At 36.5% G+C, this 27442-nt stretch overlaps 1 protein-coding gene and 2 non-coding genes across 3 annotated transcripts in view; all 3 read left to right on the top strand.

Moving 5' to 3' along the window:
• Nucleotides 1-27442, top strand: part of ATRN (attractin) — a 140470-nt gene that overhangs the window by 50016 nt on the left and 63012 nt on the right. The window contains exons 6-12 of the mRNA XM_006921643.3: nucleotides 282-450; nucleotides 10865-10955; nucleotides 11865-12108; nucleotides 12859-13042; nucleotides 14027-14181; nucleotides 16669-16753; nucleotides 25438-25658. Of these exons, the coding sequence (XP_006921705.1) occupies nucleotides 282-450; nucleotides 10865-10955; nucleotides 11865-12108; nucleotides 12859-13042; nucleotides 14027-14181; nucleotides 16669-16753; nucleotides 25438-25658 (1149 nt within the window). The remainder of the gene's footprint in view (nucleotides 1-281; nucleotides 451-10864; nucleotides 10956-11864; nucleotides 12109-12858; nucleotides 13043-14026; nucleotides 14182-16668; nucleotides 16754-25437; nucleotides 25659-27442) is intronic.
• On the top strand, nucleotides 8808-8936 carry LOC112471376. The gene has a single exon (XR_003043276.1). It is a non-coding gene; the product is annotated as a small nucleolar RNA SNORA11 (small nucleolar RNA).
• Nucleotides 10271-10389, top strand: LOC112471125. The gene has a single exon (XR_003043217.1). It is a non-coding gene; the product is annotated as a 5S ribosomal RNA (ribosomal RNA).

Here is a 27442-nt window from a genome sequence, read left to right as displayed (position 1 = left end):
TTAGGCTGCTTAAACAAACAAACAAAAATACTAAAAATTTCTAACCCGGATATGGTCAGATGATCATTAGAAACTATGTGATTGTGAATTTTATGAGAGATTACCATTGGTCACTAACTTTGAGTAAATTAAAAGCACAAATTAAAGGGATTTACCTCATATTTAGACACTAAAGGAAAGACTAATTATTCTTTAGATATTTGTTACATTTAGATGATTAAAATTTGAAATACAGTAATTTTAAAGCTGCATTTTATGAAGTTAATTTGGTTTTTTTTTAGGTCCTGGATGTTCAGTTCCTGTACCAGCTGACCAGTCATTTTGGACTCGAGAAGAATATTCTAACCTAAAGCTCCCCAGAGCCTCTCACAAAGCTGTGGTCAATGGAAATATAATGTGGGTTGTTGGAGGATATATGTTCAACCACTCAGATTACAGCATGGTTCTAGCGTAAGTTATTTTAAACACTTTTCCAAGATGCCTAGTTTTCCAATTTGAAAATTCATGAAGTAGAGATAAGCAAAAAGAAATCATCAGTAATTCCATTACCTGGGAAAATGGAAGGTAATGGAATTACTTATTAATATTTTGGTAGTAGTCCAGACTTTTTGACATATTCGTAGTATTTGAAATTAGGGACACAAAGAATTCATTGTGATAGGCAAGAATTCATCTTTTCCAGATACTGTCTCTCATATTTTGCTTTAGGTACATATAGTAGGTTTTCTGTAAATAGGGGTTGACTTTATCTCTTTATTTAATTAATATATCTATAGGTCAAATGGTTTGAATTTATAGTTTGCTAGTGGAAATAATACCATCGTCTGATATTTCCCAGATTTCAGGGTCTAGTTGCTGGTACCATGCCACTCATCTGTGTTGTCCCAATGAAATTAGCTATGTAGATTGATTTTGGGGAGAAATTTATCAATACTTACTCATGCTGATTTTGTGCCCTGGCAATATTTTCTAGGTATTTTTTTATTAATGAAGGTTGTCAAAACCCAGCACTTGTTCTTTAAGTGATTATGGAAATAGAGTAGTGGTGGCATAGTTTCTGAAACCCTCCAAATATATGGTGAAGCACACAGAACAACTAAGATAGCAAAATCAAAAACACATGAGTCACATCTATAACAAAACTTGGTCAGAGGTATCTACACAAATGGATGGGGCTAAAGCACTCATGATAGCTGCAAGATCTGTGTGGTATCAGTATCTGTGCAGGAGTAAGCAAAGGGGAGCGATGGGCCTACCAACAGGCTCTAGTATTCTTGAAAGAGACTCACTCAAAAGCTCAGCCAGCTGTTTTGAGAACAGCAGCTGGAATTGGAAAGATTTTGTGTATTCTAGAAATGGAGTGAGTTCAAGGAATCTGTAGTAGGATCTGAAGGGGCTGGAGCAATTTGTGCCGTATTAACTTTCAAAATGAACCAGCCATAGTCTTTTTGCAGGGGCTCCACTTTGAAGAGAAACTGCTGGGAGTAGAACTCAGAGAACAGGATAAGGGCAGTAGAGACAAATTAAAAGAAAGTCCAGTTAACAGGGAAGGGAACAAAGTTAGGAAATCTCAGCAAGTAAGCTGCTATATATTTGACACTGTACTATAACAACAAAAGAGTGAGCTAGAGAGCTGAGAAATTAGAAAAACTATCCTAAACCAAGCCTTTCCTGTGAAAATTCGGGAAAAAGTAATTTTACTTAAAATTGAGCAACAGTAAAATATCAAAGTCAAATCTCATAAAAAGTTGTTACAAGAGGAAAAGAGACTAAGGAGTAGAATAATACTTCATACATAAAGATAGAAAAATATGCTCACCAAAGTGATGAAAATTATAATAGTATTCCAAAACAAAAATACAATTAGAAAACATAAAAGAATAATACATCAGAACTAGAAAAATTCAGAAATGAGATAATAGAAGTTAGGAAAGAATTTTAAAATAATTTTAGACTTGCAGACAAACCTAGAAGGAACACACAGTGAATAAACACAACATATACTCCTTTAGAAACAGAATATGAAAAATAAAATTTTTTTAAATCATAAAGGAATGTAAGTCACTTTCCCCTGTTCTTTGTGGTAAGTGCAATTAAAAATACTGGACATTATATATAAAACAAACATGAGGAAACTCTGAAAGGTAGAAAGAAGACAGTCTTGTGCGAAGCCTCTGGACCCAAAGAAGGACATACTGGCAGATTGCAAGGGTAGTCTTTTGTCTCATATATCTGAGACTTGGTGTTGAAAAATTGGCAATCTGGAAATGCCAATAGGCACAAGCTAAAGAAACCCCAGGGAAAACCTGTTCTGTCTAGCCCAAAGACCAGGAAAGGGACAGCTTAGCAAGACAGAAACCTTTTAGACAATAACCACTCTATTCCAACCAAATACCACAGAAAGAACTGTGACCTCACCCCAACCCTTGCCAGCAAAGTCTGCAGTGGAGAGTCTAGGTTTCTACCCTTGCCAAGATGTGGCGGTACTGTAACCTGCCCCCTGCCAGGGTAGTGTTAGAGAAGGCCAGTTAGGGAGCTGGGACTTTTTTCTCTACCAAGTGGTAATGAGGCTTCCTCCATCCCTGCAATATCAGTGGAGACCTTGTGGGGAGCCTGGATTTCTGCCCCCACCTGGCAGTAGCAGCAATAATGATTCAAACTTCTTCCCCATTGGGGTGATGTCGGAGGAGGCCTTCTCCGACAGATTTAAATAAGATCCAGCGTCTCATGTTGTGATACCAAAAATGTTTAGATTTTAACTGAAAGTCATTTGTCATGCTAAGAGCAAGGAAAATCTAAACTTGAATGAGAAAAGGCACTCAAGAGAGGCTGACACCAAGATGACACAGTTATTAGAATTATCTGACAGAGAATTTAAAGCAACCATTATAAAAATGCTTCAAGAAGCACTTAGAGAAACACCTATAACAAATGAAAAATAGAAAGTCTCACCAAAGAAATAGAAGATACAAAAAAAAATTGGGGAACTGAAAAATAACCAAAACAAAAACCTCAGTGGATAGGCTGAACAGCAGAATGGAGAAGACAGAGAAAAGAATCAGTGAACTTGAAGCTAGAACAGTAGAGATTCTTCAATTTGAACAACAGAGAAAATGGAGTATTAAAAAATGGACAGAACCTCAGAAGCCTATGGGCTGTAACCAAAAAATTCTTAACATTTCTGTTACCAGAGGAATTCATTAAGATGAGAAAGAGGGTGTGTCTGAAAAAGTATTTGGAGACATAATGGCCAAAAATTGCCCAGATTTGGAAAGAGACACGCACATACGGATTTAAGAAACCAAGTGAACTCTAGCAATCCTTTGACTGCCACGGGGCTTTATGGGTTTACAGTCCACTGATTCTTTCTCATTCCTCCTTTCATTCTCCTGCTCAGGCATCATACGTTCTTTTCATTTTTCGAATCTCTACCACATTTTTTCCTATTTTCATTCTTAACTAATGGCATTGCTTCCTGTTTCTAGCTTGAACAGTAAAGGATATCAGAGAGGACTTGCACAAACTCCCACCACCACATTTAGCCATTACCTACATCTATGCTCATCTATTCTGTCTTCTGTTTCTGTATGTCAGAGCTGTCCAGTAGACAGTTTCTGTTTCAGTCATGATGCTCTGTATACTGTCATGTCATACTGTCATGTCACTAGCCACACGTGGTTATTGAGCACTTGAAATGTAGCTGGTTTGACTGAGGAGCTGAATATTAAATTTTCAATTCTTAGTCCTCCCTTTATTTGATCTTTCACTAACACGTGATACAGCCAGTCCTTTCCCCCTCTTTTAAACACTTTCTTCCTTTGGCTTCCACGACACCACATTGTCTTGATATTTTTTCTGTTTATTCCTTCTCAGCCTCCTTAGCTGATTCCTTTTCAACTGATTGACTTTTGAATGGTGATGTGCCCCTTTTTTTGGTCCTCTTCTGTGAGAGTGTGTATTCACTCTCTTGGTGATCTCATGTAATATGTTGGCCTTTGTGCTAGTGGCTCCCAAATTTATATCTGCAGCCTGGACTTTTCACCTGAACCCATATTTGCACCTCTTTATTTGACATGTCAATCTTTTGGCCATCTAATAGACATCTTAAACTCAGTGTGTACATAACTAATTTTTCCTTCAAGACTGCTTTTGCCCCAGGTGTCCCTCAGTTAATGACCACTCCATCCTTCTGTTTGCTTAAGCCAAAAATTTTAGAGTCATCCTTGACTTCTTGTTTTTTCACACCCTGTATCAGCATATGTATTAGTTACCTCTTGTTGCACAATAAAATACCACAAACTTAGCTTAAAACAATACAAATTAATTACCTCATAGTTTCTGCTGGTCAAGATCTAAGCACAGCTTACCTGGGTCCTCTGCAGTTAGAGCGTCACCTGGCCTGTGTCTTCTCTAGAGGTTCAGCTGGTGAAGAATCCATTTCCAATCTCAGATTGTTGGCACACTCCATTTCTTGGTGGTTGTAGGACTGGTGGCCCCTGCTTCTTGCTGGCTGTTGACTAGAGGCCACCCTCAACTCCTCAACTCTTAGAGGCTATCCACAGTTCCTTATCACTTGAGCTTCCCTCAAATGGTTTTTTACTTCATAAGGCCACAAGGAGAGTCTCTAGATTGAATCTGCTAGCAGGATGGATATCACAGAAAGGACCTCTCATCGTCTCTGCCGTATTCTGTTGGTTAGAAGTGCACACTTAAGGAGAGAGTAGTATACATGAGTATGAACATCAGGAGGCAGGGATCATGAGGACCACCCTACTGTTTGTCTGCCACAATATGTCAGTGAATCTTGTTAGCTCTGCCTTTAAAATCTATCCCACTTTTCACTACTTCTAATGCCGCAACCCTGAGAAGTAAAGGTAAAATTAAAGGTGTGAAGGTGATTGTTCCTTCCACTGTTTTGGTAGATATTATGAAAGTCATATGTTATACCATGTATGTAATTTTACCCTTGCACCTGACATCATCCTTCTCTCTCAAAGCAGGAAATCTAGGAGTCATTTTGATATTTCCTCTCCTTCACCTTCTCATAATCTCATATCAGGCTGTCACCAAATGCATGTCATATTCATTCTTTTCTCTCAGTGACCAGCCTGCCATTATCTCTCACCTAGGCTTCAATAGTAGAAAGATACCTATCAAGGCTATTTCCATTCATTTCTCTTAATCCAGTTTCTAAATATTAATTGGGATGATATTTTTAAAGTATAAACCATAGCATTTACTACCTTTTTAAAACCCACGAGTGGCTTCCCATTGGACTTAATGGGCCTACATGATCTGACTACTCCTTACCTTTCCAGACTCAGTTTGTTCCCTTCCTACCTTCATCCACTGTACTCCTATCCCACTAGCCTTCTTTCTTGACCTAAAATTCACGACGTGCATCCTAATTTTTAGGGCCTTTGAGCTTGCAGTTCCCTCCGCCTAGAATGTTCCTGCTGTTGCACCTCAGGGCCAATGTCTTATCACCTTTTAAGTCTCAGTTTAACAGTCCACAGAGAGATCTTTTCTGACCATTCAGTCCTTTTTCATAGTTCTCATTTCTTTAGAGCGGTGTTAATAATTCTTTATTCTGTCTGTGTCCATTGTTGTGCTTGTTCATTTTCTGCCTTTTCTACTATAAGTTCTCCAAGATTAAAGACCTTGTTGACTCACTCAGGTCAGAGCTTAACTCATAGAACATGTATAAGTATTTATCACATGAATGGGAGAGTAAATGAATTATGGTTGACCCACGAACAACATGAGGGTTAGGGGCTGACCTCCCGGGCAGTCAAAAATCCCCATATAACTACAGTTGGCCCTCTGCATGCACAGATTCCCAACCTTCGAGTTGACCGTTGAACAATATGGGTTTGAACTACACTGGTCAGTGGAACCGCACAGGTCAAATGAACTGTGGTCAGCTGAAAAATATCTGCTTCTCAGTGGACCTCTGCAGTTCAAACCTGTGTTGTTCAAAGGTTAACTGTGTTTATTTCCTTCACATATATTTGTTCCTGGAAATATTAATGTCACCTGCTTATTTGGTATACCTCATGAGCCACATTTTTTTTATAGACTAACATTTTTTTCCACTTGTACTTGATCAAACCATGTTTGTAGCTTTGTGTATTTCATGTAAATATTAATATAGTTTGAAAGAAATTTTTAACTCATGAAAAGTAAATGTAATGACTCCTTTTAGAAGAAATATTTCTGGAACTTAAATAAAATAAAATTTACCATTATCTATACGCATATAAGCATATTTCAAGAATTGCTCTTACTCTCTTTCCTCTACAACCTTGTTAACCCAAAACTTTTAAGTTACATTATAAAGCAGTTCCCATTTTATGGCACCTAAGGGTCCTCTTGCAAAACAAATGGTCTTTGTCTTCCACATTAAGATTTCTAATTGAAACTTCATCACTGAATTTCCTTCCCTTGAACAAAAGAGAGTTTTCTAAAAGGTTTTTAAAAATAGTAAGAAATTGAGCAACAGGGAACCAAATAAGGAAAGGATAATAATCCAGTAAACTTTAAAATAGACTCACAGGAAGAGCAAGACCAACCCTTTTTCTCTGCCCTACAGAAACCATTTGGTGAGATTCTGAGCGTTCTCACTAGCCCCAAATCTGGAAAGAAGCAAACTGAGTGGGTATCATTGCCTTTTCACTCTTTTAACGAAGAATAGGAGAAATAGTTGCTGGGGAGGATCAGGTGAAGGAGGTCGGGGAGTGCAGAATTTGATCAAATGTCTGACTGCCCAAAAGTCAGGGCTTCTATTTTTTGGGTGTACTTTGAACACTGAAGGTAGAACACTTACACAAAATCTCAGAGGAGAGGAGATTCTGGATAATGTATTCCAATAGGCCTGAGCCCCAGCATTTCCTCAGACTTCAGGAAAGTGGATAGAATATAAAATATCAGCCCTCACGCTTGTATTAGGATGGAGAGACAAACTTGTCTTAAATGTAGTGGAAAAAGAATTATGAAATCACCCACACATTGCAAATAAAATTTGTAGAGAACAGTGTCTAACCACAAGCAAGGTGAAAGAAGTGACATTGTTACTAAGGGAAATAGTCTATGATGAAAAAATAAAGAGGAAGAAAGAACACAGCATGTAAAAGCTGACAAGAGAAAAAATAAATTCAAAGAGCAGTTCCTTCTAACTGCTTTATACTACAGATCAGCTTAACGAGAATTTGAATTTAGGAAAACGAGCTGAAAGGCAAGAAAATAATAACAATGAGATGAAATGATTACACACCTAAAGAAATCCAAATAAATTATATACAACAAAAACTAGAATGAAAATTGAATTACTGACAGCTTAATGGACATGAATCCGGTGAATACAGATGAAGAGGTTAAATTAATTAAGAGAAAAGCAAAAAATACATGGAAGGCAGAAGAGCCAAATAAAGATAATTGCTGTCCCTGAAGAAAAGAACCTAATAGAAAACAAAAGGATTGGAATAGCACAAGATATTTCAGGAAAATTTTATAGTCGTTCAATAAGACCTGATTTGATCAAGTTACTGAACTTTTAGGATAAAGGACAAATTATTGAGTGGGAAGTCTCAGATAGTTCTGTACCTCCTGCTGGCTAGGGTCGTGCACAATCTCCGCAGAGCCTTCGCCATGGTCTTGGATGGCTAGTTGCTGTGATTGGAATCCCAGGCCACTGTGGGTGGCATCATGGTCATTGTGTCACCAGCCGTCCAGGAGGAGTTTGTGAGAGCGATGGCTGCAGCTCTGTGGAAGACCCCTGTTTCTGAATTCCCAAACTTTGTCTTTGCACATCTCCTTGTCAAAGTCTTAGAATTGGACAGTATTCCATTATCTTGGCCTCAGCTTCTAGAAGAAGGAGCATTGATTTTCTGCTTGGAATTTCTTATATGTTATTGCATTAATATTGACCTTGTATTGTGTTTGCTTTTCTGTGTTGTGAAAAGAGTGACAGCCTATGTATCCTTTGACATTATATCTTAGCCAATTTATGGAGACCTGTCAGTCCCCTTATTGTCCTTTGACAAGCTCTTGGGCTGACATGTTGACTGAGGAGGATACAGATTGGGTACCCCCCTGTGTCACTTGAAAGAGATATGGATTGGATCATTTGGCGTCTTGTTTCTGTGCTTCCTCTGTTTCTTTCAAGCTTGCAGAGACAGGCCTCTGGCTTGAATACTAGGTGTAAATGTGTTTTCAGAAGCCATAGTAGTCCTTCTCAGGAAACACCTTCCATAGTTAGAATTCCACAAAAGTGTTGCAGTAGTATGCAGTCAGTTTTCCTGGGAGGATTTAAGTTATTTTAACCCTAAGTATAGTACAATATTGTGTTTTTTAAAAAATAAAGATAGATATATAGAGAGAAAGAGAAGGGGAGAGAGAGAGGGAAGGGTAAAAGGAGGTATGGTGCAGAAAGAATAAGAATGATTGAGACTTCTTCAGGCTTCTAAGCAGAAAAGCAAACCCTATAAAAGGGAAAAAAAGAATGGCCTTAGACTTCTCCATATCATCGTTCAATACCAGCATTCAAGAGAGCAGCATCTGCAGCGTTCTGAAGGGAAGAAAGGATGGTTCAAGAATATTATACCCGGACAAGGGGTCATTCAGCTGTAAAGATGGCAAGCAGATGCTGTTCTTAAAAACAACATAATTTAGAGAAAGGAGTACATACGAGCTCAGCTAGAAAAAGGCGACTAGACAGTGAAACCCAACCAATTAAGAATTAAAGACTTAAGGAGAAGTTGTAGTAAGAGGACTGTGAGGAGATTGATTCATCTAAAATATAGACCCAAGGGGTGTGATCAGAGCAGGGAGTCTGAAGAATGGCTTCTCTGTTTACAACACATCCAACAGGAATATGGGTTTACTCCTCACAGGTGGTAGAGTACTATGACCTTCCTGTGACATTATGCCCTAAACATGGAAAAGAAAAAAGAAAAAAACTATAGACTCAGTACTAAATAACTATGGAATTAAAGTTATAGAATGGAATGTGAATGTTATGAATCTGGGCAATGTAAAAATTATATAACAAAAATTGCGAGAAGTGGGAAGAAATGTGAGTGCTAAGATTTTCAACTTTAAAAGCAGAAAGTGAGTAGATCTGTCCAAAATTAAATTATAATTTAAAAACTAAAATGAATTTGACCTCTAAGTTTTTCATATATTTTTTAGAATGTAGAATATTCAAATAATACATAAAATAATAGCTGATATTAACCTATGTACTATTCATATTTAATAAAAGTCATAATTTTGTTAAATTTGTTTCAGAGCATGTATAAAATATTAAGACAAAAGGAAAAGTTTAGAGAATAATGAATACTAATGCATTTACCACCCAGGTTAGGAATAAAACATTGCTGATAAAGTTGAAGACCCTTGCATGGCCTTCTAAAATCTCAGAGATAATCAATATCCTGATTTTTTTGGTGTCATTTGTCCACATGCATATTTTCACATTTTTAATATATATGAACATATATTAGAATTAATAAATTTTCTGTTTTTAGCCTTTATAGAAATAGCATTCTGTAGTTCGCTTTTTTAGCTTTTATTGTTTTAAGATATATGTTGATAAAAGGTTGCTTGAGTTTATTTTTCACTTTGCGTAATTATTATATAAATAACTAGAATTTATTAATCCATTTTCTATTAATGAATATTTGTTTCCTTTTTTTCTGTTGTGGTAAAACTTTCTTACATCTTATTGACATAATATTTTTCATAATTAAAAACACGTGTATTATTCAGGGAACTTATAGAAAATAAACATTTAAAGTATAACGTTGGTTTCCCTTTGATTTTTTCTATTAAATTATATAAAAATTAAAATTAATATTTATTAAAAGTATCACCTATAGTATGATCCCCTTTATATATAGTGTCAATCTGTTCCTCTCTCTTTATATATGCATAGAAAAATGTCTGAAATGATGTTTACTTAATGATATTCATTTTTCGGTGATGAAATGGGATCATTTTTAAAGATTTTAGCTCTTCATATTTTTGCATTGGTTACCTTCTTCATAATGTGTGTTATGATTTTAACGAGGACAATAGAGTGATGTTTTCCTTAAAGAAAAACTAAAAGTGAGTATTCTAAGATACTGAATGTGATTAAGCTACAATGTAAGAGTGTAAATTATTTTCTTTTTGGCATTTATTTTTATAAAATGTATTCATAATATAATTAAAATGTTATAATGGTATTCTAGCTTTCTTAAAAATATGGCTTTAAAAATCAATTAAATAGGTCTACGGCCATGCCACCCTGAACAAGCCCGATCCTGTCTGATCTCGGAAGCTAAGCACGGTTGGGCCTGGTTAGTACTTGGATGGGAGACCACCTAGGAAGACCAGGTGCTGTAGGCTAATAAATAAATAAATAAATAAAATAAAAATAAAAATCAATTAAATAAAGCAAAGGGAAAGTTAGCAATTTTCTTCTAGTTATCATCTTTCTCAGTACCTAGCTTCAATTTCACATAATTAAATGAAAGAAAAGTTAACAGTATTAAAAACTTAAGTTCTTTGTGTATAGTGAAACCTTAAAGTGATTTAGACTGGGTATAGAAGAGGGATTTCGGGAACCATTAGAAACTTTCAGTAGATTTATATCTTTCTCATCTCTGCGCTGTGTAGCCCAGTCCCCCTTCCTGATCTCATATGCACAGTGGGCCCAGGTGTTAGGTTCGTTTGCCCACGTGCCTTCCCATATGCATGGCAGATGTAATGAACATCTCCAGACTAGATTATAACATAAATAAAAGGGTACAAGATATTCTGTTTTGTCATTTGAGTGAAAATATGATCTTTTTTGTTTGTTTGTGTTTTGGTCTTTTTGCAGGTATGACCTTGCTTCTAGGGAGTGGCTTGCACTGAACCGTTCTGTGAACAATGTGGTTGTTAGATATGGTCATTCTTTAGCATTATACAAGGTAAAATGTCTCCACTCTGTACTTGACTAGAACCTCCACTCTTCTGTGGTGACTTTATCCTATTATGTGGTGGAAAAGCTATTTAGTGTTGGGTTTTTTTTTTTCCTAATCTTTTTGATTGTAGTAAAATCCACATCAAGTAAAATTTACCATCTTAACCATTTTTAAATGTATAGTTCAGTAGTATTAAATATATTCATAACGTTGTGCAAACATCACCACCATCTATCTATGTAACTCTTTTTATCTCGTAAAACTCCAACTCTATGCCTATTAAACAATAAGTCCTCATTTCTTCCTTCCCATAGTCCTTGACAAACACCATTATACTTTTTGTCTATGATTTTAACTTCCATATTGGTTTTTAATTGGGGGAAAACTTTCTATTTTGGGGGGAGAGGGTATATAATTGGCTAATGTATAAGTGGTAATTAAAGTTGAAGCTAATTTAACCCAAGAGATTTTAATGGATTCAAATTGTACTGGGGTATTACAATTGTGATATTAAGTGGTTAAAAATTAATATAGAGTAGATTAGAGTTTATGTTCATTAACAAGGTTAACCAAGAGTAGCCACATTGCAATATAACTGAACAATCATTTTTATTTTTGTGGTTTATGGTAGGATGAGGGAACTTTTCAACTACTTTTCCAAGTCATTTTATTACCATAAAAGATTTTATGTGAGGAAATCCAAGAAAAATGGCAAAGTGTTAGAGATATATGATATATGGTTTATTTTATTTTGTTCTTTTTGCCATCCTTTTTCTAGTAACTCACTGAAAGGTGCATTTTATTAACACTTTTTAAGCTAAGAATAATATTGAGGTTTTGAACTACTCTTTTTCTGTTCTCAGATTTGATCCTTTTAATGTTTTTTTAGAATTTTGTTCACATTTTTTTCCGTAGGATAAAATTTACATGTATGGAGGAAAAATTGATTCAACAGGGAATGTGACCAATGAGTTGAGAGTGTTTCATATTCATAATGAATCATGGGTTTTGTTGACCCCTAAAGCAAAGGAGCAGTATGCAGTGGTTGGGCACTCGGCACACATTGTCACATTGAAAACTGGCCGAGTAGTCATGCTGGTCATCTTTGGTCACTGCCCTCTCTATGGATATATAAGCAATGTACAGGAATATGACTTGGGTAGGTATATTTCTATTCCAGTGGATTCTTTTGAGTGTCAAATTTTAAACCCGTACCCTATCATTATGTCTATTTAACAAGATTCAATCTAACCTAGACCTGATACTTTATCTTTATCTTTAAATGCAGCTAACGTTGCTGTATTACTAGTGACATTCAGATTATTGATCCTGCTATGTAATATATATTTGTTACTATCAATTTGGCAAGGAGCCAAAGATGCACTATATGCTTTAGGTGTTGAAAATAAAACAAACAAACATGATTCAAAAATATTTTGAAGAAAAAAGTATTTGGATAGCCCTTTGGAGGCTGGTTTAGGGGAGTGTGATTTCCCCTTCCTATGTAATCTTTCTTTTGGCTAAATTTTATTATATCTGTTGTTGTGAAGTAGGAGTGAGTACCAGCTATAATTGATATTTTGAGAAAGTAGGCCCATAAAGTGCATCTGTTCAGTAAAGATCATGGGGAATTAAATATTCAATTAAAGGGAATCGAGTCTTTTAAATTTAATGTAATTCTTTTCCTACATGGCATATTAGAACATCAGAACATTTAACAGATTGAAATTTGACCACCTGGCTTTATTATAAGTTTTAGGTGGCCTTCCTTTAAAAATAAAAAGGTAAAAAGAAATTATACATATCAAGTCTCCTGAAATCTCTTCTTTTATCCTAAGTTATTTGGTAATTTTAAGTATTAAAGAGGAAGAGCCTGCAACATTTGCCTTTAACTGTTTTCCCTTTTCAGATAAGAACACATGGAGTATAATACATACCCAGGGTGCCCTTGTCCAGGGAGGCTATGGCCATAGCAGTGTCTTTGACCACAGGACCAGAGCCCTGTATGTTCATGGAGGCTACAAGGCTTTCAGTGCTAATAAATATCGGCTTGCAGATGATCTCTACAGATATGATGTGGACACCCAGATGTGGTGGGTATTTTTTTCTTGAGCTTTTACTTTAAAGGTGTGAATTCTAGCAGTTGCTGGCAAAATACTGTGCTGTATTTTTGTTTTTAGGCCTAGCAGATAATTCTTTTCAGCATTGAAAATAGAGAAATTGGGAAGTAAGCAGAAGGTAATACGGTAACTAGTGTTTATTTTGTTGCATTATTACATAGTTTTTTTGTAGTAAGTTGATTAGAAAACGCTTGGTATTTTTGTCTGGTTTTCAATTTTCATACTCTCAGGACCACTGTAAAATTTTAACTTCAGAATCCTAAGGAATAAATTATTCTACATAGCTTGAGTTTATGCACACTGTTGCAATTAAGTAGAATATATCCATTTTTTAACCTTTTCTTGATGACTAAGGTGTCAGTTATTGGCATCATTCCATAAAATCATCAGAGATGGTCTCAGTACTAAAAGATAAGTGCTCTCCTCACTCTGAACTATATATTGGTCTATATAAAATATGCTCATTGTAATGAATGTAAAGCAAATTTGAGTTATGAAATAATGTAATTATTAAGCAGTGGATTTTTTTCGTTTCATATTTCTCTCCATAATAGAGACCATGCTTGGGTACCATTTTACATTCTATTCTGCCATTAAATGTGTCATTTTTCCTGGCTGTTTAACACTATTATGTGGGTGTGCTGAACCTGTACAGTTGGAAGTTTTGGTTTCTAGTCTTATTTGATATAATTTCTACCCAGGAACTGGAATTATAGGTTCATAGGCATGAACATTTTTAAGGCTCTTAATATATTGTGTCAAAATTCTCATAGGTCTTTAAGATTTTACATGTTTACTTATTGTTAAGAAAGTTATTAGTATAATAAGGAAAAATCCAGAAGTATTTGCACATTTGGATCTAAAGATAAGAAAATGGTTATGTTTGCATTAACAGATAGGTGATACATATTCTAAAAAACTAACCTTCTGTTTATTATTTTTAAATAAACTCAAAAGGACCATTCTTAAGGACAGCCGATTTTTCCGTTACTTGCACACAGCTGTGATAGTGAGTGGCACTATGCTGGTGTTTGGAGGAAACACACACAATGACACATCCATGAGCCATGGTGCCAAATGTTTTTCTTCAGATTTCATGGCTTATGACATTGGTAAGTTTTCCAAAGCCACTTTATATTCCAGACTCTCTTTTGTCTATCTATAAGTAACATTTTAAAGGAAACTAAAGATATCACTAGTTAAAAATGGTCAGGCCATTTAAAAAAAACAGAAAAGAAAAATTTTTTAAATTGTCAGGTCATTTGAAAGAGGTCTGAATGGTATTTTTTAATGTTAGTTTTTACACTTCTTAAAAAGCATTACTTCTATATTATAAATTCTTTTCGAAGTCACTCCTTTAATTAGTTCCATGTTAATTTTTAAGGATGAGTTGGGATAACTGGACTCTCCTGTTACAAATGTTTTACATAGTAGTGTCATGTAGTTGTTGACCACCATTATTGTGTTGTTGCTTTAAGTATATAGCTTTTATCTCATTCCCTAGAAACTGATTTCACATTCATTTAAAAATTTTGGTGTGGTAATATATTTGACCATAAGAGGGCAGTATTTGTTCATACAAAACAAATGCTAGCCATTCTGTTGTATAAATATTATCAGATGTTCATTTTTGTGCCAGGCACTGAGCTTCTACATTGGGGATTGTAAAATGGCCTTATAGTCAGGGAGGCAGAGAACTGAGCAGACAATGTATTTATAATTCAGGGTATTACTTGCTCTGAGATGAATGTATTGAGAGTATCTTTGAAAATCCCTTAACTCATAGGGGTAAGGGTTATGGTCAGGGAAAGCCTTCTTGAGAAGGGGCTATTCATACCAGGTCCTGAGGACCACTGGGAAGTCAGGTAGGACTTATCTGGTGAAGGAATCCCATGTGCAGAGACACATGGGATGGAAACAGGTGGAAAGAGACCATGCCAGCATACTTGGGGCCTGTGAATAGTCAAGTTGGGCTGTATCTTAGTGGTACATTGGGGAAGGGCAGCTTCACGTGGAACTAGAGAACCAAGCAGCTATCAGACTGGTCAGATCTTGAGGGATCTGTTATGTCATGCTGAGGAGTTTGGGCTTTTTGAAGAATCTTACAGAAGAGGTGACAGAGTTGTATTTGTGTTTTAGGAAGATCTCTTTGTGGCATTGTGGTGAGGCGTTGGGAAGGGGCAAGATTTGAAACAAGGCTGTGGAAGTGGCAGCGAGGATAAAGAGATAGATGGGTTTGAGAACTACCTGGAACTCGAAGATTGTCCAGGGTGTGTTTTGAGAGCTAGGAAAGCATCTTTATTCCTAGGTATCTAGTGGCGACCATGGTAGATAGTGCTTTCTACCAAGGCCAGAAATAGAAGTAAAGGGACAGGATCTGGGAGGAGGTGAGTAAGTTGAGTTTGGGGGCATGTTCAGCTGGAGATGACTGTGGGATGGAGCAATGCAGAGATCAGTGGGAAGTGCCAGGAGGGGGTAGAATTTTGTAGGGAGCATGTGTTGTCAGGGCTGAGCAAAGAGCCAGAGGATAGGTGGATAAAGAAGAGAATGGAGACTGCGAAAGCATGTCAGAGGAGTAGGAAGAAAGTGAGGCAGGAGTGATGACCTGTGAGAGAGCAGTTAACAATGGCTGCAGAGGGACTAAAATAAGGACTGATGAGTCTTTTACATTTGGCAACAAGGAAGTCATTTACCACTCTGTAGACATGGAGGAGTAATCCTGATTACAGGAGGCTGAAAAAGAATGTAATGTACACAGTGAATGTTGACTGTTTTCATTTAAAAAGGAAAACTTATCTGTGAAGGAAAGAAAAGGTATAAGTCAAGTGCCTCCTTAGGCATGCTGAATAAAGGATCGAGTGAAAGAACTTTTACTTGGTGAGTGTGGATGTCCAAGTATCTTGGAGATGGTGAGTGTGAGGTTTGCGAGGTTTAGCAGCACCAGCTGGTATTAAGATCCAGAGGAGAAGTTGCTAGGGTGGATCAGAGCAAAGGAAAATTAATAGAGCTAGGGGATATAGGAAAGGACTTCTAAAAACTTAGATAAATTTGAATTTTTTTATCATTATTTGAGTCAAAAGGAAAGTTTATTAGAAAAACAATAACATTCCACAGATAAGGTGGTCTCCTCTCAAAGGCAGAGAATGAGAGAGACAGTGAGAGGGACCTGACTTTTTTTTTTTAGTTTTAGTTTTCTGCCTGTATTTTCCTGTTTTAGCTACCGTTTGGGCAAGTCAATATAGAGTGAAAAAGAATTATGGAAGCCACATGTTTTACGTCCATAAGCTTTGAAAAATGTCTAATTTTCTTAATTTAAAAAAACATCCTAGCGGGTAATATGGATAGGCACCAAAGTGAATGGTGCGGGTGTTAAGGGCATTGGATGCATTCACTAATTTGAATTGCCATTTGGTCCTGCCTTTTTTCCATGTCCTACCGCGCTGCTGCTGCATTTTACCTTAGAAATAATGGTGTGACTAAGAAAAGCAAGAGACATTTTATATGTTTGTATTTGTTGCAGTCTTCTTTCCAAAGAAAATGCCAGTTCCTATTGATTATGAATGGCAGTTCCTTCTGAATTGTGTTTTTCTTGCTCCTAGCTTGTGACCGCTGGTCAGTGCTTCCCAGACCTGCTCTCCACCATGATGTCAACAGATTTGGCCATTCAGCAGTCTTATACAACAGGTAATTGGAGAAGAAGTGCTTGCTTCCTTTCTCTTGTGTTTAAAATGAAAATGAAGTGAAATCTGAAGAAGCGGCATTCGACCTAACATTTTATTCACAGAATTTCCTCATCCTGTTAGTTTTTCATGGCATTACTACGTAGGTATGAATTTCCTGATTTATATTTAAAATAATTGATTTGAATTTGAATTACTTCTAATGCCTTGTTTGTTGACGCGGTTTTGTTAGAATGCAGGAGCATGCCGTTTGGTGTTGTCTGAATGCGTGGGACAACAGAAGTTATGTGCAGTTACTGTCTTATGGCCTCTGCTGTTTGCTATCGTTTGTATTACTTAGGTTGTCAAGTTTCTTGTAATTGTACCTGAACATGTTTAAATGGGATGCCTTACATTAAGTGGGAGTTTGGAACAGATGATTTCAAGGATCTCTTCTAACTCTGAGATCCCATGATTCGCCAGGAAGGTTGGTACTAACCCATAATGAGGTATCAAGTAATTCATTCTCAGTGTACCTCAGTTTCTCTTAAATCAACAGAGGACTAACTAAAGCACAAAGATTTTGTGGCTTTCTAAGTTTTTGTTACTATATCTGAAAACTGACACATTTCAGTATCCAAAAAATGAACACCAGATTTAATTTTTAACCTCACAACTATTGCCTTACTTAGTATCACATTAAGCAGTCTGGATTCAACTAGTCAATTTGTTGCTTAAACCAAATAAGCTCCGTCATGCTCCTAGTAAAGTTGGTGTTCTCAGTGATTCTGAGTCCATGTGGTCATATTTCAGCTATGCAAGGGTGAGCGGAGTCCTGCAAAGAGACTTGGAGCAGTAACTGAAAGGAACAGTTGCAGCTACGGCAGTCTCAATGCCTCGCAACCCACTCCTCTCCCTGCCTCCCTCAAAAAGCACAAGGATAGGGAGGACCAGTCAAGATGGCGTAAAGGGTAGAGGCTTTATACATCTCCTCTTGCGAACACACCAAAATTGTGATGAAACCACAGAGCAGACAACAAGCAGAGAGACACCAGGGGTCTGGATGAAGAGAAGCCCTACAACTAGAGAGAGAAATAAGAAACCACCTTGGAACGGTAGGAGGGGGTGATAACGCAGGGCTTACCGGTCCCACATGAGCTGAGCGAGACAGAGGCTACGGCAGCTGCAGATGGCAGGTGCAGACATTCCTCTTAAAGAGACCATGACCACGACTGGACGTTCGCATTGACGGACTCACTCATTCTGAGCTCCAGCACTGGGGTGGCTGCTCAGGTAGCATCAGGGACATATGGTGGTCGGACACTGAATTGTTGAACTTTGAGGCGAAGGCCAGAGGGGAGGCTTTTTCCTGGGCGGAAGTACTGGTGGTATCCGTTATGCCTTTTTTGAGCCTTCCCAGTGTGCAGATGTAGGCACTGCCATAGCTATGCTATCATCAGACTGGATAACAGAGATCACTCCACCCAGAGGGTTCCCTGAAACTCCACCCCTCCCAGCTTGCAGCCCTACCCAAGCCTCATGCAGTGGTATCTTCGGCGCACCCCATGCTCCTTGCTGAGCAGCTCCAAGCTCCGCACTGGAGGCAGCCGGCTTTGGTTACTGGAGTGGCCTCTTGAGGCAACTATAAGCACAGCACAGGTGGCAGCCATCTGTAGATTGCTTGCTGACTTATCAGGTGACACTGGAGGGGCACAGGCTAGGGCTGAATTTGGCTTATAGCTAGACCCCTCTCAGGACTGTGTCACTGGGCCCCATAGTACTTCTACACAAAGCCACGCTACTAAGAGGGGAAGACTTAGGAGCTTTACCTAGAATATAGAAACAGACACAGGGAGGCAGCCAAGGTGGAGAGACAAAGAAGCATGTTCCACATGAAAGAACAGAACAGAGCTCCATAAAAAGATCTAAACAAAGTGGAGTCAAACAATCTAACAGGTGCAGAGTTCAAAACACTGATTATAAAGATGCTTAATGAACTTAGGGGAAGAGTAGATGAACCTAGTGAGAACTTTAACAAAGAGATAAAAAAACATAAAAATGGAGAGGGAAATTATAAAAAGGAACCAGTCAGAAATGAAGAATACAATATCTGAGATGAAGAGTATGTTAGAAGGGAATCAACAGAGTGGATGAAGAGGAGGCTCAAATCACTAATATAGAAGATGGGATAACGGAGGACACCCAATCAGAACAGCAACAAGAAAAAAGAATTTTTAAAAAAATGAAGATAATTTAAGAAGCCCTATGGGACAAGATTCACATCATAGGGGTACCAGGAGGAGAAGAGAGAAAACAAGAAGTTGAAAACCTATTTGAAGAAATAATGATGGAAAACTTCCCTAAACCGATGAAGGAAATAGACATACGACCCCAAGAAGCTCAGAGAGTTTCAAACAAAGTGAACTCAAAGAGGCCCACACCAAGACACACATAATTAAAATGCCAAAGGTTAAATACAAAGAGAGAATCTTAAAAGCATCAAGAGCAAAGCACTTGGTTACCTACAAGGGAGCTCTCATAAGACTGGCAGCTGATTTCTCAAAAGAAACTGCAGGCCAGAAGGGCTTGGCACAAAATATTCAAAGTGATGAAAAACCAGGATCTACAACCAAGGTTATTTTATACAGCAAAGCCATAATTTAGAATCAAAGGACAGATAAAGAGCTTCCCAGACAAGAAAAAGCTAAAGGAGTTCATCACCACCAAGCCAGTAATACAGGAACGGTTGGAGGGGCTTATTTAAGAAGAAGAAAAAATATGTATCAAAAATATGAACAAAGAAGGGCAGTAACTACAAGTACTTCAAATGAAAAATAATTAAGTGCTTCATTCAAAAGATAGGATGGCTGTATGGATAAGAAAACAAGACTCTTACATATGTTGCCTACAGGAGACTCACTTCAGATTAAAAGACACACACAAACTAAATGTAAAGGGATGGAAAAAGATATTGCACAATGGACCTAGAGGGTAATTGTGCCGAATGGAATAAGTCAGAGAGAGAAAGACAAAATACCATATGATTTCACATACATGTGGAATCTAAAGAACAAAACAACAATAATAACAACAAAAATAGAAACAAATTAATAGATACAGAGAATATTTTGAGGATTACCAGATGGGAGGAGGGTTGGGGGCGGTTGGTGAAAAAGGGCAAAGAGATGAAAAAGTACAAATGGGTAGTTACAGAATAGGTATGGAGATATAAAGTATAGCATAAGGAATATAGTCAATATTGTAATAAATATGTATGAGGGCAGAGGGGTACTAGATTTAGTGGATGATCCCTTTGTGATTTATATAGATCTCTAATCACTGTGCTGTACACCTGAAACTAATATATCGTATGCCAACTATAATTGAAAAATAAAAAATATTATTAAAAGAGAAAACTACAAGGGTAACAACTGAGGCATAGCTGACACAATGCTGGTGGTCAATTAAGAGAAACATTTAAAACAAAGAAATCATGTAAATCAAAATTTCCCTATCAGTATATTATTTCATAAAATTAAACTAACCATGGCCTTTTAGTACATGGTCTTCCTTGTCCATCCCCTGCCCCCTCCAACCCTGCGCATACACATAGATACTCATATATAAGCTCAAATACAGCACTGGAATTATACAAAAGTAAAAACATTATTATTACTTTAGTATTTCTCATAAGGGCGGCCTGCTAGCAAAGAATTCTCTTAGTATTTGTTTATCTGTGAATGTCTTTATTTCAACTTTATATTTGAAGGGTAGTTTTGTTGGATAGAGAATTCTTATTTAACAGTTATTTTTTCACTATTTCATTGTGCCATCCCTCTTCCTTCTGAGAGCCTCCATTGTTTCTTAGCTACTAATCTTAATGAGATTCTCTTCTTTGTGATGAGTCAGTCTTCTTACTTTTGTTACTTTTAAGGTTTTCTTTGTTTGGGGCTTTCAGCAGTTGGATTATAATGTGCGTAAGTGTGGATCTTACTTGGAATTTTTGTGTTAATCTTACTTGGACTTTGTTAAGCTTTATGGATGTATAGATTAGTCATTTTCATCAAATTTGGGGAAGTTTTCAGCCATTATTTCTTTAAATGTATGTTTTGCCTTTTCTTAGTCTGCTTCTGAGACTCCTAATATATATATGTTGAATTTTTGACAGTGATCCACAGGTCTCTGAGGTTCTTTTCATTTCTTCAATATTTTAAATTTTTCTTCAGATAACATAAGCACCATTGATCTTTCTTAAATTCACAATTTCTTTCCCTGCCAGCTCAAATCTGCTATTGAGTCCCTAGCGAATTTTTCATTTCACTTAATTGTACTTTTTAACTCCAGAATTTCCATTTAGTTATTCTTCGTTACTTATATATCTCCTTATTGCTATTCTCTATCTGTTATTACTGATGTCATACTTTGATTTAATTCTTTATACGTTCTCCTTAGTTCTTTGACTATAACAGCTGCTTTGAAGCCTTTTTTTCCTGAGTCTGCCATGTGGGACCCCTGAGGGACAGTTGCAATCTTTTTGTTTCCTCCATATAAGTCAATTTTTTTTTGGTTTCTTTGCGTAGGTTATACAATTTTGTTAAAAACTAACCATTTTAGGTAATATATTGTAACAGGTCTGGATTCTCATTCTCAGACCCATCACCACCAGGGGTGGTTGTTGCTCTTTGTTTGGTGTCTTGCCTAGATTAATTCTGTAAAGTCTTTCCCAGTGTGTCACTGTTGATTTTTATGCCTAGTTTTTTCTTGTTTTTATTTTAAACCTGACTTCCTAGGGATTGCTTCTCAGTCAGCATTGTTTAATGATCAGCCAGTGATTGGTCAGTAGTTTTGCTTAAACCATTTAAGCCAGTAAGACTTCTTCACACTTTGCTGATGGATCTGTGTGTGATTTGAGGATGTATGCAAATTTCAGGAAGTTTACAAGTCTTCCTTGGCTTTTATTTTCTATTTTCAAGGCCTCACGCTCAGCCAAGAACAAGTAGATAGTTAGGAGCTTCTCCATCATCTTCTGAGCTTCTTGCAGCCTTATTCAAACACACAGCCTTCCAAATCACCAGAGATATGTGACATTATTAAGGTACACTGTGATCACCATGCCTGTGAAGGGAAACTGAGCTTTGCTTAAAAGGCTAAAAATCTTGACACTGGACCCAAGGAGGGTTTTCACTTCTGCATCAGCCAGCAAAAGTCTCCCATTGAAAAACAACCAGAAAGTATACAGTAAGGAACTAATGAGATTATGAAGAAATACTGTGCAAAAACTAAGATAGAGTTCAAAGTTAAATTGAGCTGCTTCAGCCTGTGGGAGTGTCCTCATCCATTTGAGAGAGCTGAGCTTTCAGCTGACTTTCCAGGCTAAAGGGACTGAGACCAGAGATTTTTTGTACGTAGTACATGCTGAATAGATATTTCTAAGTGAATAAGTAAATGGATAGGGTGGTTTGGATTTTGTTCTTTTTAGAGACAGATACTAGGAATGATCACATTAAGATTTTTTTTACCCTTAGACTAAAAACAAATTAAACTCAGTACATGTTAATATTTAAAAGATAATAGCCCCAATTTTAATATTAATGCAGAAATTTAATGTAGTTTTGAAATAAAAGATTTAGGCAAAATGCAGGTAAGTCATGTACTGTGGATTTTTTCCCCAAAGGAAGTTAAAACTCTTTATTATGGAAATTTGAAACCCTAACCCACTTCAGATTATTTTGAAGCAGCTCCCTGGCATATAATTTCATCAGAATATAGTTGAGTCTCAATATTTGTAGTATAGTTGTATTCTATAAAGTCACCACAGACACTGAATTAGAGAATATTGAATTATACTGCTCCTAGAAAGAATACAGGTTTAGGTTCCTACAAGCCTCTAGTCACAACATTTTCATCAACTAAACAATTTATAATCTTGTTTAATGTGTGTTTCTGTTTAAAGACACCTTATTTAATATATACATAGTTGATTCATTCACATTGAACTCATATCACCAGCACTATAATTCATACCTGAAGTTTATCAGACAGATATATTTTCTTTATTAGGCACATCACAAGCTTCTCGTACATAGTAACACTAGACAGCACTTCAGCATTACACTTAGGGGTCATTTAAAATAACAAAATTACCAACATAAAGCACAAAAATGCCAAAATAATGACACTAAATAAACCATGAAAAGGACACTTGTTTATAATCCGAGAACTAAAACAAGAAGACGGAATGTCACCTTGTTGACCTCAGCTGGGAATATGCATATTGAGCAACTCAAATTTTCTGTGCATGCACATGTCTGCAAATGACTATGAATCCCCCACAAGTATTGATTTTGAAATTAGAAATAAATTTTAGCAAGTGGGTGAATTTGTAAATACAGAATCTACAAATAATGAGGATTGACTAGATATCTTCCAAAGATAGACTTTTTGAAAAACACAACCACAATACAATTGTCCCCTTTTAAAAGTAAATAGTAATTCTTTAATATCACTCAGTGTTCGATCAGTGTTCAAATTTCCCAGTTGCCTCATAATTTTTAAAAATTTAATTTGTTCGAATTATCTAAATAAGGTTCATAAATTACAATTGCTTGAAATGTTTTTTAAGTTTCTGTTAACCCACCATTCCCTCCCCGCCCTTATTTGTTAAAGAAACTGGTTGTTTGTCCTGTAGAGTTTCCTATAGTCCAGATTTTGATTATTGCATCCCCATGCTTTCAAGTAACATAATGGTCTCTCTTGAACTTCTTGCAGATTAGCTCGATCAGATTCACTTCTATATTTTGGGAAGATCACATCATAATGTTGATTCTTTTCCTGTATCTACCAATTTTTAAAATGATGAACTGATTTCTTAGCATTCTCCAAAAATGAGAAATGAAGTTTCTTTTTGGGGAAGTGGTTGTGTATCATTATGAACTCATGGATTTAAAAATATTTGATACATTTTCAATCCATTATAGTTTTTATTCTTATTAAATTGAAACATTTCCCAATTTTTGCCAGCCAGCTCCTTTTCATGTTAGCTCTTGAGTCTTCTTGATACTACTGTAGTCTTCCTTTCTTTCTGGCATGCCAAGATCTTCCAAGCTCACCAGGAGCATTTCTTGTTCCAGATATGAAATTAGATTTTTCTCTGAAGAATCCTAGTTTTTTGAGGGGCAAGAGAGAGAATAGTCTTTAGATACTCCAATATAAATACTAGTCATGTTCAGTGCTGCTGAGTTCATTGTTTCTAGGCCTTTGTTGTTCTTTTTTTTAAAGAGAAAAATGAATTCATGTGTGTGCTTGAGCTTATACATAAATGGTTGTACACTCTATATATACTTTTCTCTGCATTTCCTTTTTTTTTCACATAACAATATATCCTGGAGATTACTCCATTGCAGTATGTGGAAGTCTTCCTCATTCCTTTTTAAATCTACTACTATTTCGTGTGTGGCTATATCATAGTTTATACATCACATCCCCTAATTGATGAACATTTTGGGTTGTTTGCGTCTTTGCTGTTGTCATCAACACCTTTGTGAATAGCCTACTTCTTGTACTTTTGCTATTATATCTTTGTGATGGACTTCTGGAAATGCGATTTCAGTTTCAAAAGATAGTTGCATAGTTTTGTTAGATATTGCCAAATTTCCCTCTAAAGGCTGTACCATTTGTACACCCAGCAGCTGTATATGAGAGTGCTTGTTTTCTTACCTCCTCACCAGTCCACATATTGTCAAACTTTTATGTTTTTAGGTGAGAAATGATACTTCAGTGTAATTTTAATTTGCATTTCTCTCATGATTGAAGTTAATCATCTTTTCATATGCTTGAGGTCATTTCCATTTTTCCCTTAAAAACTGGCTAAAGCTCTCTATTAGGAATATTTCTTTTTTATAACATAGCTTGTAAATAATTTTTCACAGTTTATCATTTTTCTTTTACTTTGCTTATAGCATTATTTTCTATGCAGAAGTCTTTAATTTATATAATCTTTTTTTTTTTTCAGTATTTTTTTATTACCTTCTGGATTTTAAGTCATGGGGAATTTTTTTCTTCTATGTAGTGCATGTGTAGTTTCATTTTTTTTTTTCAAGTGATTCTCTGATTCATTAGAAATTTACCCTGATGTGGAGAATGAAAAATGGATTCAATTTTGTCTTTTTCATATGTTTATTTACTTATCTTGATACCACTTATTGGAAAGTCCATCTTTTACCCACTAACTTAAGATGCCACTTTAACTGTGTACTAAATTTGCATGTACACTTTTATCTGTTTCTTATTGGTTTATGTTTTCATTACATGGTTTTAATTAGGCTTCATCTATGCTTTTAAAATCGTACATATTTATTTTTAATATTTAAAAACATGTTAAAAACATGTAGATGCAGAATTATGGTTAATTTTAAAAGACATTAGCTTATCCTGACACTAAAATATTCCAGAGAATCTTGGTCATCAGGTTATCATGAGAACTTTTTAATATAGTTCTGTAATGAAGAGGTGGATTATTGGAACTATTCTGGGTAGGACAGGCCGGGATGAAAGGTTGGAATTTGGGAAGGAAGGGTATAAGAATGCTTTCTGAGATCTTGAAAAATAATTTCTTACAGGACTTTTGATATGTAAGATTTGTATGAAGACTGTGTATCATGCCTTTGTTTACTAAGGGTTCAGTAAAATGCTCTCTCTTTTTTCTTTTAGCACCATGTATGTATTTGGTGGTTTCAATAGTCTCCTCCTCAGTGACATCCTAGTATTCACCTCAGAACAGTGTGAAGCACACCAGAGTGAAGCTGCTTGTCTAGCAGCAGGACCTGGCATCCGATGTGTGTGGGACACTGAGTCATCTCAGTGTATCTCCTGGGAGTTGGCAACTGAAACACAAGAAGAAAAGTTAAAGTCAGAATGTTTTTCCAAAAGAAGTATGTTTTTTCCTCTTCTTAAAATTTAATTAGAGATCTCATTTTACTTGAATATATATATAAACTAGCATGTGTACACTTTTTAATTTTTATTTTTATTATCTGTAATTACTCAGTAATAACTTATGCAGAAGCTTCATGGGTGTTTGAAAATTAGTTTATAAGCATCTTTACAATGAATGGGAACATGCTATGTGGCTCCAAAGCTTCCTGTGGATCATGGAAACAGAAACGTTCTTGGCATTGCATAGACTTGGTATACCAACTCCAGAACCTGGCTGCAGTTAGTTTGAGGCAATGCAGTCCAATGATTCTTTTGTGTGTGTGATGTTGGAAATGTTTTATTGTCCTAATAGGGTAGCTACTAGCCACATGTGGCTATAAAACACTTGAAATGAGACTGGTGTGACTAAAGAACTGAATTTTAAATTTTAATTAATTTAAATTAAAAATTACATGTTACTAATAGCTACTGAATTGCATTATGTGGTTCTGACTTTACAGATGAGGTTAAGAGGGTCAGCCTAGAAAAGCTATGTGGGATTAGATTGTTCTCGTGGGTAGAGGTAGAGTTGCTATCTTTGCAAAGAACTATTCTTTTCTAGCTTCTCTAATTGGGCACAGCAATGAGAGCAAAACAGACAGTTGCTGCGGATGAGCACTGGTCCCTGCTTCCAGAACCACCCCTTATATTTTCCAAGCTTTCTTCAGCTTACCTACTTTACTTCTTACCGTTTTGCTCCGACATACAGCGCAGCGCAATACAGTGATGTAATATGTGAGAAAGCCCTTTAAAAGTAAGAAAAGTGTCTCTGTAAAATATTTGTTTACTTTAATTAATTTAAAGTATGTTAACTGAATTTCTTAACTATTAGGGTTGGCATAGTAGTTACCATGAGAGTTATAGTGGATAGAGGCAGCTTTCACTCTTAAGCTGGACGTAAGTCCTCAGTAAAAACACCTAGGCAACCTTCCAGATTCCTTGGTGGGCTGGTCAGTGCTGGAGAACTGAGATGACTAGAACCTGATAGGATTGGTCACTGTCTCCTAAAAGGGATAACATCAGTAAAATAGTTATTTTTCAACCAAATTTTACAAGTTCAAATTAAATATGCAGGTTTATAGGAAATAATATTCATTTACCTTAGATGATTCAGGATGAACCCATTTGTTGTTAACTCATCTCAGATGTCACCTCCCTGGTTTACTCTGCTTTCTGTTTGGGCTCAGTCCTTGGGCTAGTGACCAGGGCAGGAAGAGCTACCTAAGGAACGGGCAGTTGGGGTCTTTGTGAGAGTGGGCCCTGCCTTTTCTTATCCATGGTTTCCATCATATGCCATGTTCACAAGTGATTCAACAGACGAGGCAATGTGGTTGTGCAACCTCTCTTTCATTGCTGACCATGACCTGTTTAGATTTGATAGGAGATGCAGCAGGTCTACAGTAGCCCAGAAGTTCTTACACTTGCACTCTTGGATTTACATATAGGTGCATAAAATGCAGCTCAGTCTAGTGTCTCCTTTGGGGTTCTCTGGTGTTACCTACTTCCTATGCCCAGATCAGCCTAGCATTTCTAGCTGGGAGGAATGGCTTAGTCTCCTATCTTACTTTATTTGGGAAGCTCTTAGCATTCATTCTATTGCTAGTTGATTTTTTTCTTGGGAAGAAAAGTATTTAAAGAACCAGACCTACTTTCATTATATCTTGTTGTTAAATTAAATTAACTTATTTTCGTTTTTCACTTTCTCTGTACTTTTGTTGGGTGAGTGAGTACAGAATAGCGT

This window comes from Pteropus alecto, unplaced genomic scaffold (genome assembly GCF_000325575.1).
Source record: "Pteropus alecto unplaced genomic scaffold, ASM32557v1 scaffold45, whole genome shotgun sequence".
NCBI lineage: Eukaryota > Metazoa > Chordata > Mammalia > Chiroptera > Pteropodidae > Pteropus > Pteropus alecto.
This window is presented reverse-complemented; position numbering and strand designations above follow the sequence as displayed.